At 39.5% G+C, this 12,875-nt stretch overlaps 1 protein-coding gene and 1 pseudogene across 2 annotated transcripts in view; both read left to right on the forward strand.

The window, feature by feature from the left end:
* Positions 1–258: 258 nt before the first annotated feature.
* LOC145484242 (TNF receptor-associated factor 6-like) lies at positions 259–6,342 on the forward strand. The gene is made up of 7 exons (XM_081462883.1): positions 259–678; positions 1,561–1,624; positions 2,092–2,193; positions 2,442–2,606; positions 3,045–3,119; positions 4,360–4,437; positions 4,952–6,342. Exons 1-7 carry the CDS (start codon positions 503–505, stop codon positions 5,642–5,644), a joined length of 1,353 nt encoding a protein of 450 aa, XP_081319009.1. The 5' UTR covers positions 259–502; the 3' UTR covers positions 5,645–6,342.
* Positions 6,343–7,650: 1,308 nt separating this feature from the next.
* Positions 7,651–12,875, forward strand: part of LOC145484248 (TNF receptor-associated factor 6-like) — a 48,873-nt pseudogene continuing 43,648 nt past the window's right edge. The window contains exons 1-2 of the transcript XR_014048994.1: positions 7,651–7,986; positions 9,880–9,943. The product of XR_014048994.1 is annotated as a TNF receptor-associated factor 6-like (transcript). The remainder of the gene's footprint in view (positions 7,987–9,879; positions 9,944–12,875) is intronic.

Consider the following 12,875-nt stretch of genomic DNA (forward strand, 5'->3'; position numbering starts at 1 on the left):
GAACCGGGAAGATGGCTTGGATCCGACATTTTCTCACTCTGAAACTCACTCTAATCACTCTGGCAAATCACAAAGGACACAATCCAATAAACCAATCAAAACTGGGAGTGAAGAAACGTATAGTGAATGCGAAGCGCGGGAAAACGTACGAGCAAGTCATGCTTGGTTTTGGTTTTACTTCTGATTGAACGAAAAAGTGGCGCGAACCTTGTAAGCTCATCATCACAAGTTTTATACTAACAGAGACTAATTGAATAAATTACATCGTACGTGTAAGTAATTGTGGTTGCAAAGTATGGAGGTTTGGCCTTTCTTCGTCAAGAGAAAGGGATGGGACGGTTTCATTTGTCTCGTTTTAGTTTTCTAACATATTTACAGTACTTCAAAGAGTAGCAGCTTGTGTGAGACGGTCACACAATCCCAGCGACACTAAATATGAGACTTGAGGTGAGGGTTTAGTTTGACCCCAGGAAGCTTTCTCTTTCAAGTGATAATTTACAACATGGCGGGTACTAGCGTTCACAGAAATCGGTTACCTTCAGGTTATGACGAGGACTTTGTGAATGCAGTTGAAGATGAAAATCTCTGTTTAATATGTCATTTGCCACTCAAGGAACCATTTCAAACGAGATGCGGTCACAGGTTTTGTAAAGAATGCCTCGAGGAACATTTTAGAAGGTGCGACTTCCAGCTACGATTTGATTGTACTTTTTAAACATCTGAATGGCTTTCGTTAGGCCTAGTTTTGACTAGTGGTGTTAACAGAATTTTAAGGACGATCCAGATACAGTAAATATAACGACTGACAAATGTAGGCGGAAACACAGATGTGGCTTTTGATTCTGTCCTGCGTTTCTCAACCGCTTGTTTAAACTCTTATCACTGGCAATTGAGTGCGCGTACGGCGGTAAGTATGTTTGCCTTTACAATTTAGCTTGATATGTTCAAGTTTCCTGGGCCGATTTTTATCAACCGGAAGCGTTGCAGGCTATTCAGTTGAAAGATATATATGGGATATCAACTGAAATATTTCATTAACTAAAACAACTTGACACAATTATAACCGAAAGCGGAAGCTGTTTGAATTCTAATGATTCCTCAGCTATCATAACAGCAATTCATCAGGAATGAAGCGTTTAAATTAAGCTTGACTTTCTTCTATTAAATCTATTTAATTCCCTAAAAAGACTCGTCTAGTCTCAAACAATACTCCTAAAAGACGCATTTTTGTAAAGAAGTGTTCACGAGATTGGGACATAGGCTTTATTTTTTGGACGTAGTTTTAGGAACACAATCAATACCAATCTACTTATTCAGTATTTGTTTCTTTCTGCTGCAAGCATCCTAATAATAACCAGTGTGAATAATTCAACATCACGACGAAACAGTCGCTATTTTACTTAAAAACACTACACAGCTATAAATAATCAGTAGTTCTTCCACTAAGGTTGTGAGTTAGTATAGACCGATTTTATATATTAACTGAATTCACCAGGCTTTTTCTGCGCTAAAAAAGGAAAGCATTTAACTCGTTTTCTTTTTATTAACTCCTTTGAACAGGCAAGGAGCTCAAGAAAAACCTATAACTTGTCCCGCCGACAGGGAGGGTCTGGACCGAGACCGGGTAAATAATTAATCTTGTTTTACAGAAGTTCAGTGCCCACGATTAGAGGATACAAAATAATCAACTTACGTTGAACTTGGAGAATTCTGTGACGCTGGATCGGAGGAGGGCATGTCTGTTATGGACTTTTGCTATTTCTTGGTATCTCTTTATGTTAGCGTGTAAATATTTTCCAGTTGAAATTGGGAACAGCATCGAGCATCTTAAAATTATGAGTCTGAGGTTGTAGAAATGGAAAACGATTAAACAGTAATGCATACCTTTGCCAGATTCTGGGATATTTTCATTGTTTCAAAATAGCATGTATCCTACCCCAGCTGGTTTTCTAGCTTAATAGTTCGAATGAAGCAAGATTTGTTATTTGCCCTCTAATTTAACAATATAGAATTCCAATTCATCCGTTCTCACTTTTACCAGTCTTGAGTGCTCGAGTACAGGATGATATGCTATTTTCACTCGTTGCTTAGGATGTTTTTCCTGACAAGGCAACAGAAAGGAAGATTCTTTCTTTTGCCATCAAATGTCCAAGCGATGGTTGTCAATGGACTGGTGAACTGAGAAGCAAAGAGGTAAAAAGCCTTTTCTACTTAATGGCTTTATAGAAAAAAAAAACAAAACAAAAAAACACTGAACTATGTGCACAGTTCAGCATTTTCCTGGAGGTGTTGGTAAACCTTTCACTTCAGATTTGACTTTTATTTATTTTATTTCGCTTTAAGTTATTCTTATTTATTTATTTAGCGGTGCTGACTTGACTAAATGCTCTAATTTAAGAATATACTGAAACCGCTGATGCGCATATTTCTTTGTGTAACAGGTTCACTTGGCATCCTGTCTTTTAAAACTTGTCCACTGTACCAACGAAAACTGTCACGTGACAATGCAAAGGAGACATCTCGAGGAACACGTGACCATCAAGTGCACGTGGAGAATCCTTACATGTGATCACTGCAGTGAGCCACATCCAGAGTGTGAGATGCAGGTAACGTATGATTTAATTTGATGAGAAAATTACAATTTTCATAACAACGTCAGACTTGACGAAAGGGTTTGTAGCATGTTATTTTTAGCTATCAATTACTCAACTGCCTGAATGAAATTAGTAAAATTCGTTTTTCTCTTATATAAATTATGCTGTTGCAAACCAAAGAAAGCAGTTCGTTTTGCATATCGATTGTGATTTGTCAGTTTGCTAAGATTGTACATGTTCACTTGTTTTGTGGTTGCATAATTTATCATTAAGACTATCAAACCTGAAGGCTACATTCGCTGCATTTCTAAGCTTTAGTGTGTACATGTACTCTGGAATTCAACTGGATTTAACAAGGGAAGTAGCAGGCCACCCCTATAAGAAAAAAAAAGGCACAGTTCCTACACATTGCGATTTCTTAAAAAGTTGTAAGTGGTTTTTCTCTTGCAGGATCACTTTGGAAAGTGCAGCAAGTTTCCGGTAACTTGTCCCAATAGTTGCGGGGCTTCAATTCCAAGGGAAATGGTAAGACTTTCAATTTTGCCTTTTTGGCTGACGTAGCTGCATTAATCGAGCTTACTTGTCAAATTTTCGGCCTGCAGTGTGAGACATTTTAGTTGAAACATTTCTAGGTTTTGATCGACTAGATGAAGACAGTGCCGGAATTCCTATACGGCCAGGATTGTATGCAATTGTATGTGGAATATGGAAATATTGTAGTCTACTATTTGATTTCATAACCCGCACACGGTAGTGCAGTCGCTGCAATATTTCCGATAGAACACTTGCGCGATGTTGCTGGGGAGCTTAACCAATGATGACGACGACGACACCAGAATTCATCAGGACGCCTTGTAGAAAAATGAATTTCAGTTTTCTCTCTGAATAAGGTTGAGTGGTGTTTGTTCGAAGTTGGCCAAACAGTTTCCTGCTTTTCTAAATGTGTTTTGTACTAAGTGTGATACAGTGAGCAGTCCCAATCTATTCTGTGGTTGGTCAGGTGGTAGTTATATTTAGCCTCTTACCCAGATGCTCTTTAAGCTCGTCACGCAATCTTCATTCCCTACGAACGTCTGCTGAAACAAACAGCACAAACCTTACCCTTTGTTTGTAAAGATCAGTTGGAGATCACGTGAAAATTACTTTGGAGCCAATCGACGCCGGCTCAATGTGTAATGACAAGCTAATAGTAAACGGAATGGCTCCCTTGGGGAGCGAACTACGACGCTAACTGTTTCGTGTCACGTCAACGGCAACGCTCTCAAATAAATTTTTCTTTTCTCGTCCGAGTTCATGATCATAGATTTACGAACACTCTTTTTCACGCCAAAATACACTACAGTTTCTCGAGGGCGATTTAAATAAAATATCGTAAATGTCTCAAAAACTGGATGACAGGCCATAAGCCTAATGAGTCTTATATTTTGTCGTCTTGAGATCATTTATCAAGTTTCAAGCAGACTTCCCGCACGCAGGCTTAAGCATTTGAGAGGAAGTAGCCTAATTAACGAATGTTTTAATCCATTGTAGCGTCTTGCCGATAAGTTATCTAACTACTTGATAAAAGGTCTCTCTGGTAGCCGTTCAAGTCTCTGTCAACCTTCTCTGGGTCCTAAGTCCGCAGCCCTGATTGGGACGGGGTAAACAAAGGGAAAGGAATGTGCCCTTGGCAGCAGACTTTAAGCAGTGTTTGATTTTTTAATCCCATGTTGGTTGACTTGTTTCTTCGTTCGTCAAGTGATTTTTTTTTTCTTATTCCTTTCAGAATCGAAATCATACTGAATGTGATTGTCCACTAACCTTAATCTCTTGCCCTTATGAAAAGATGGGATGTGAAACCAAGGTGAGTACATCAGCTTTTGGAGAACCGTCAAGCGTACAAATGTACGCGACAATGCTAACAAATTCTGGGTCGTGGTAGCTCACTATTGCTTGATCGTATGTTCATGTTACCTCAGCCAAGTCCAAGGAGAATCATATATACTGTATTCAACAGGATTTGTGATTTCTCCTTCGATCCGCGCTGAGATCATCCATGAACTTGGTGATTACGGAAAAGTGACTGATATCTCTTTGCGTCGGCCTTTTTACGTTTCGTTAAGAAATCCCTTCCCGAGATAACTGTAAGTGAAAACAGTTTGCGACTGTTATAGAGCGCTTTAGATTTTTCGTTGTGTTATACGTTACGAGCAATTGAAACATCTATATTTCGTGATTTTACTGCAGCGCTGAATTCGTACATGCTAATTTGGCTTTGTCCGCGGCATAAGTACCAAGCATTTATTGCTAGCTAACTTGAGAGAAGAAGTTACTGCTAAGTTTGCAACGATCTTTAGAAACTTCATCTTTACTTGCAGGTTCAGCGAGTTCAGGTGGATTCCCATCTTCAGTCTGCCACGAGATTTCATCTTGATTTAGCTTGTGTAAAATTAACTAACACAGAGGTTAAGTTAAACAAAACAGAAGCTAAGTTAAATGACACTGACGCAAAATTAAATGATACACATATTAAGTTAAATGAGACGCAAGTAAAGTTAAATGAGACAGGATGGAAACTTGAAGCAACACGGAAAGTTGTACAGAAACTAGAGAGCCGAATATTTATCTGGAGAATTAACAACTTTAGTGTAGCTGTGAGACAAGCAAAGATCAGAGGAAAAATCAGTAAAGAAAGTGTTCCTTTCTATACAGATAGAACAGAAAGTTATGGATACAAGTTAAAAGTACGTATTTATCCTAACGACGATTGGTTTTTTAGCCATCGCCTGTCAGTGTTCATTGTTGTAATGAAAGGTGAATATGATGCTATATTACCCTGGCCTTTCAAAATGAAATTGAAATTTACATTGATTGATCAACAGGAAGATCCAGTTGACCGGCAAAACATTACGGGCCTGTTAATTCCAGACAATAAACCAAAAGCTTTTGCAAGACCTGTGAAAGAGGAGAACGAAGAGTGTGGGTGTGCTATATCTCACAAAACACTTTATTCAAGGCGTTACCTTGTAGATGACGTTCTGTTTATCCAAGTTGAAGTCAGCCCGCCATAACTTTCCGCGCCTGCAAACGTGAACGTGTTTCGCCACAATAGATATAAAACAACTTTTACTGTATAGTTACTACGTGAATGGAAATGACTCGAAAGAGGAAATCGGGTCAACTTGTTAAGTAAATCCAGTTACAAATTGGAATTAGTCAGTTTATGATCAGTTTAACAGGTTTAGGTACCGATTTCAATAGTTATTTCACACGTGGCGAGCTTTCAAAATAGCAAAAAACAAGACACTTAGATCCCATGAAAATACAGACTTAATTAAAAAAGCAGACAAACAAACAAACAAACAAATACCATGTAAATAAACAAAATTGCTTTCGCGCCAACAATCAATGGTCTTTCTCAACGGTTATTGTTGGTAACATAAAAATCTCCCTAGATCGTTTTCATTGTTAGAACAGCTATAGAACATACAGCGATATTTCTATAATTTTACGCCCTTTATGAAAAAATAAATATTGACCCATGAAAGATCGCAACTTTCTTTCAGCAAACTGCGTGGGTGAAAAAAGGCACCTTGTAGTTTATAATATGAAGTAACTCCTGCCTCGGTTACCATATTCCAGCTAGAAGTCCTCTGTAAATGAATACTCGTATTCAGTTGATGTAGGACCTTGGATGTTGTTTAGAACTTAGTGTTTGGCTAAGTCAAGATTAAATGCAATGAAATAATACCTGCTTCTATTGTCTTTAATTTCATTACACCCTGTTTCCAGTGATCTAATCTTCGTCTTTCCCTATTTACTATTATCTAAACAACGAATCCCTCATCCTTACTCTATCTTCATGAACATTTAAGACTCGTCAAAAAACAAAAAAACGAAAAGGAAAAAAAAAAAAAAAAAAAAAAACTGGATTCGCACCTTGCACGAGAGAATAAAGCCGTGAAGGCATTTTTAGTTTCCACAAGATCCCAGAGAGATGACGGGGGATTATTCAAAGTCATCTCTTCAAAAAGCTTCGGTTTTAACCTTACATTGTATATTGCCTTTGGTCAATCCGCAATGTTTGTGTTGGTTATGAATACAAAACAATTTAGAGCGCCTATAGTAATAAGTGATAATAAGTAAACTTACTCCTCCTTCGAGGAGTAAGCATAATATATATATGGTTGTACACAACGTTTGTAATGGAACATTAAAATATGTATGTGTCGCATGTGGCACAGACGGAGACGCTTGTCTTTCATTTTATCGGCAAAAAAAATCGTGTTAACATTGTATAGGGGTAAGCACGCCTCCACTCAACCTGTGTAGATAGCCTGGGGATCAAACAATTACTTTTGCTTTTGTCACTGTAGCTTCCGGAAGCGTGCTGCAGGCGTTGAGGCCTTCGTGAGCTCTTTAACAGGTTCAAGTTGTTCAAAAAGAGGATAAAACACCCGCGATAACACTATCCATCAGATAAATCGCTACATTATCTACTCGATAATGGGAGCCGCACCTTTCTCTTATTGGCTTGCATGTACTCACAAATACTGCGCATTGCTTTACACCTTTTGCTGTTCATTTACAGAAAATATCCATTCATTTGAGTCCAAATTTGTTTCATTATGGTCAATATACTCTCATTAACAGACCGTAATGACTGACACATTTCACGAAAAAGCCAATGTACGGCACTGATAAGAGACCACTAACCTGGGTTAGACCACGCAGAAAGGTAGTTTAAAATTAACCTCACTCGGTTAAATAATCTATTGTTCTATAATTAATTTCCATGGTAACCGTTAACCCGGTTTAAGTTCAGTGAACTGTCGAAAATAGCGGCCACTCACGATTTTTCGGTAACCCGGTTAATCGTAATTGATTAATTAGAAATAACCCGGTTAACTCTGATAGTGCAGCCGCAGCCAGTATATTATTCTAGACACAGTGCTGCGTGAATTCATTACTTTCTTCAAATTTTGCTCACTGATTAAATAGACTTCATTGTGTTATGTTCCAAGTTAAATTATTTAAAGCAGGAGCCCGTATTTTCGGGAAGAAAAAATAGGGGGTCCAGATGGGGGTCCAGAACGGGGTCCAGAAGGGGGTCCAGAAGGGGGTCCAAATGGGGGTCCAGAAGGGGATCCAGAAGGGGTCCAGATGGGGTCCAAAAGGGGGTCCAGTAGGGGGTCCAGATTGGGGGGTCCACGTTTTGTACCGACCCGGTCATAATTTACAACATGGCGGAAGCTCCCGGAAATCGGCTACCTTCGGGTTGCGATGAGGACTTTGTGAATGCAGTTGAAGATGAAAATCTCTGTTTAATATGTCATTTGCCGCTCAAGGAACCTGTTCAAACGAGGTGCGGTCACAGGTTTTGTAAAGAATGCCTCGAGGAACATTTTAGAAGGTGCGACTTCTAGCTACACTGAAATTTCATTGTGATTTGTAAACATCTGAATGGTCTTCGTTAGGCCTAGTCTTCACTAATGGTGTAAACATTATCTTAAGCACGATAAAGTGCACCTAGAAAGACCGGGAAATGCAGGTGGAAAGCAGATATGGCTTTTGATTTGGTCCTGCGTTTCTCAGCCGCTTGATTGGACTCACTTATGAGTGAATGTGCCCGCTTATATTTTCCTGTGCAACTAAATGCGGCCTAATTTACCTTATTATGTTATAATTGAACTTCTTTAAGTTTCCTGGGCCGATTTTGATCATCCAGACTGTTGTAAGCAATTCATTTTGCAAGTATGAATTGGATATCAATATTCAACCTTCAGTCAGTGAAAAAGTTAAGTTAAGTCTTGCGGTTCATGTAAATTTTAGATAATTTGATGAGTACAACCAACTGATATCAAGATCGGTTCATAATTGGGCTATCTGACTTTCAGCTTAACACGTCGCGTTTTCGTTGCGTCGGGCTTAAATTCTTCAGATCAACTAAGTTCTTTATGCGTGAAATATTTTAATTCATTGACTTAGGCCCGGTCCGAACGCCGCTCCACTCACGCGCCGAACCAAACTTGATAAAGTTCGACTTTAGAGCGACTTTGGAGCGACGGCTGGTTCAGACGGCGTACTTGCGTCGAACCTAATTTGGGAAGCCGGTGGTAACAATTTTCGACGAGAAAATATGTGTTCTGAATTCAAGAACTCTGTCCAAATAGAAAAGCTGTGACTAACATTTCGCTGTTATAGCAATATTTAGGGAAGCAAATTCAAACTCAAGGCTCAGTGTTTGTATTTAGACAGGGTTTCTCCCGGTTAATTCGACTTGTTAAAGGGAAATCTCATAAGCTGGGCTATTATCACGAAGAAAAAGCAAAAAATTAATTTGCGCTAAAGGAACTCCCTTATACAGTCCCGTTTCTCATAAATCGAGGTATACATTACAGTAATTTATGCATTAGGTTCAACACATGAGGAGAACGCCGTATGAATCAGCTGCCGCTCCAACGTCACATAGTGCGACAGACCCTGCCGAATTTCATGTTGTTTGCCGCACCAAGCCTAACCTGCCGAACCAAACTGATTCAAACGCCGCTCTTCTACCGTACTTAACTCATCAGTTAGGTTCGGCGCATGAATGGAGCGGCGTTTGGAACGGGCCTCAAACATAAAGAAACCGAAAGCGGAAGCTGTTTGAATACTAATGATCCCTCAGCTATCACAACAGTTATTAGCAATTCATATGGCATGAAGCTGTTAAATAAGGCTGGACTTTCTTTTGTTAACTCTATTTTCTATTTCTCTATATGATTCCTCGATTTTTTATATGTTTCTTTGTCTTAGTAAGCTTTCCAATAAGTATCAGTGTGAAGGAGGGAAGATCACGAGGCCGATGAACTATCGTTATATATTTTTGTTGAAACCAGTATACAGTTATTATTAGAAGTATTCCCTCAAGGTTATGAGCTAGTGTCGACATTTAACGTACATGTTTAATTTACCAGGAAAGAAAAGAATTTAACCTTTTTTTGTTTAACAACAACAATAACAACAACAACCATTTTATTTTGCTTAATACATAGAATATCATATAGCAAAAAAATAAATTAAACTTAAATAAGCCAAAAAAAAAAAAAAAACTACTCAGAATAGTAAGAACTAAACGAGCTGAGTAGTTACAAGAATTATTATGCATTAAATCGGTTGTAGGAAAAATAATGTAAAGAGGAGAGAAAATAAATAAAATAAAATGAAATACAATAAAAAAGTATATAGATATAACTATAAAAAGAAATATAAAGAGTAATTTATCAGTTATATTCATTTATATTCACACTTTTAATTTTAACAGGCAAGGAGCTGAACACCAACCTATATGTTGTCCGGCCGACAGGGAGGATCTGGACAAAGACCGGGTAAGTAATTTTATTTTAGGGAAGTTCAGTGACCAATTTATGTCAGAATATGACCCGTAGGAGTGCTGTTTGTAGGCTCGATTTCCGCCGCTTTCTCGAGTCCGGTCTACGTTCCTCCCCGAGAAGAGACGGCTGGACGCGTGAGCGGCAAAGCATGTCTGTGACGTATCTTCATAATGTAATTTTTGCGGCGCTTCAGGTGGCCGGAAATGTCATCTGATGACAATCATAGGCAGGCACATATGACGCCTACGGCTCGTAAAATTTGTGGCATTTTTTCACATTATTGTTGCGGAAGGGCTTTACATGCTGTGTTCTATAGAAGAGTTTTTTTTTTTTTTTTTTTTTAAAGTAGAGCAGAGCTGTTTGACTATACTGTAGCAACTGTCATGTCAAAGGTCACACATATGTTGGTGTAAATGGTGTTGACACCATGTTTATGTTTTGCTTGTTCGGTTTGCTTTGGCTCATTTAAAAATTTAATTTTGTCTGGCTTCGCCAGAGACTGGTGTTGCTTCTCTTGAAGGAGACTAAGGTACACATTAATTTGACTGGGTGTTTTGTTTCTTGAAATGGATGTTTGCGTTTATTCCTCCCTTTGTTTACTTTGTTCGTTATCTCATATTCTGGTACCCCATGATTCAAATATAGATTCTAACGTATAAGTCTGTTGACTATTTTTCGTGTTGTATATGCTACTATGGTTTAGATCAGGCAAGATTTCATCAGTTGACGGTATTTGGTTAAATATCCCACTAATGCGATCGCACTTCATATCGAACAGCTCCTTTGCTACTGCGAGAAAGCTAATTTATGCAGCCTGCTCGATTCAGGCAGGCAGGTTTCTTATTGGTTGAAATTAACAATGCCAAGTCCACGAGTCCAGCCGTGAGTTCGGGGGAGGAGCGCGGGCTCTTTTTCCGAACAGCGGCTGGTAATCGAGCCTATGCTGCTTGTAGAAAACCGTTTTAGACGATAAAAGAATCAACCTACATTGAACTATAAGAATGTGCTGCACGGTTAGAGGTAGACATGTCTTGTAGGTCTAGTAAGCGCTACAGACGTCAGAGCTTGAATGCACGAGTTTAATCATACTGGGCGCAAACACGAGGGAAACAAAAGTGATCGTAGGTGTGTGATGTGTGTGTGTGATTCAACTGAAAAATAAACGAGACAAATTATTTAAGTACAAAATATAACGTCACAAAAACCTGACAAAGGAGCAACTAAACTTACAAAACTGTGGCGACTCGAATTCTAGAATTTGTACTTCAGGACTCACAACAGTGAGACAGCTGAGGAAGACGCGGTAGAAACCAGCAGATCGAACTTTCAGTGCTAAGAAGAACTGGGGAAAATGAAACACAAAACTACGCATAATGAGGAACGCTTAAGTACTACAGAGTGGGTTGCATAATTCCCTGGGGTCACGGAGAAACGTGAAAAGAAAGTTCTAGTCGCTACATGTCTGTAATGGACTTTTGCCACTATTTCTCAGTTGATATCTTTTGTTTTTTATCTATCTTGATATCTATCTTGTGGGAGCTTCTAATTATTTTTCCGTTTATATTGGGAACAACAAAGAACTTTCCAAAAGTTATGTGCCTAGGTTGTAGAAAAGGAAAACTATGACCCCCCGGGGGGGGTTCTACCTTATATGGGCTATATAGTTATGTGCGGCCCCAAAGGGTAGGGTGTTTCGGGCGTTTTGGTCATAAATAGGGTATCGATTTTGGCCATTTTGGTTATAAATAGGGCATGGTTTTCACACTCTTCTCTTGAATTGGGTACGTTTCTTAGAAGAAGCTACTTTTTCATCGTTGTCAATAAGACCGTCAGCAAAAGCCCTTCATAACTTATGCTTGGAGCAACTGTGTCAGCCGCAACGGTCATAAATAGGCTATCGAATTTTTGGTCAGGTCATAAATAGGGTAGCAAACAACGCAGATTTTGGTCATAAATAGGGTAAGGGTTTTGGGAAGTGGGCCGCACACCCCCACCTAACTTTTGTGGAAGTAACCCTTCCCCCCACCCCCCTCCCCGGGACTATGACATAGTGATGCATGTTTTGGCCGGAGTCTGGGACATCTTCATCGTTTTCTAAAGTAGTATGTGCCCCTCTGGTTTTCTCACCCAGTAGTTCGACTAAAGCTAGCCTGATTCTCAGACGTCCGAGGTCGTTCGCGGCCCCTCTCTCCCTCTCACGTCTGATATACTCTGTGGGAGGTCGTGTTCATGACATCAGAGCACCTACTGTATAGCAAGAGCCAATCACAACGCGCGTAAGAAATGAAGCGTGGAAAAGTCAACAAATCTATTTCACGCGGGTTTTTCCTTGATCAGATTTGGCAAAGCGAATATTCCTTAGCTCTGTTTTTAACTTCTACCCCGAAGAAAGCCGTCTTATCTCAGACGAACTCGATTCAGTGCTTGTTTTGCGCTGAATTTCTCGAAACAAACGATAGAATAGCGCTTTTGGGCGCTTTGCGAGGAACTCTGCAAGCCTAGGCGGTGAATTACAAACTTCCAACGAAGACTTGCAATATGTTTGCAAAAGAAAATGCCACTCAAAGTTGAAAAAGATCGAAAAAAATGATGTGAAATCTCAAAAGTCTCGAAGACGAGTTAAGGGCAGAGTTGCCTAAAAACGCCGTGGCTCGCATAAAGCGGGGATTGAGTCGAGATCAAATTCGGAAGTATCTGTCGTGAGATCGCTGGAAGCGAAGCTAGTGAAGAAAGCTCTATTTCCTACAAATCCACCTCAAGATCAAACAAGGTTTCCTTCGCCGGCAACGGCAAGGGAGATTACAAGTCTGACAGGGTTACCTCCTACAGTCTCGATGGTTGGATATACAGCAGTAAGGAATTCAGGTGTTCCTGTAGTTGTGCGGGCATTTCCAGCATGTGCAAACATTGGGAGGAATTTCTTCTC

Source organism: Orbicella franksi, chromosome 4 (assembly GCF_964199315.1).
Source record: "Orbicella franksi chromosome 4, jaOrbFran1.1, whole genome shotgun sequence".
Classification (NCBI taxonomy): domain Eukaryota; kingdom Metazoa; phylum Cnidaria; class Anthozoa; order Scleractinia; family Merulinidae; genus Orbicella; species Orbicella franksi.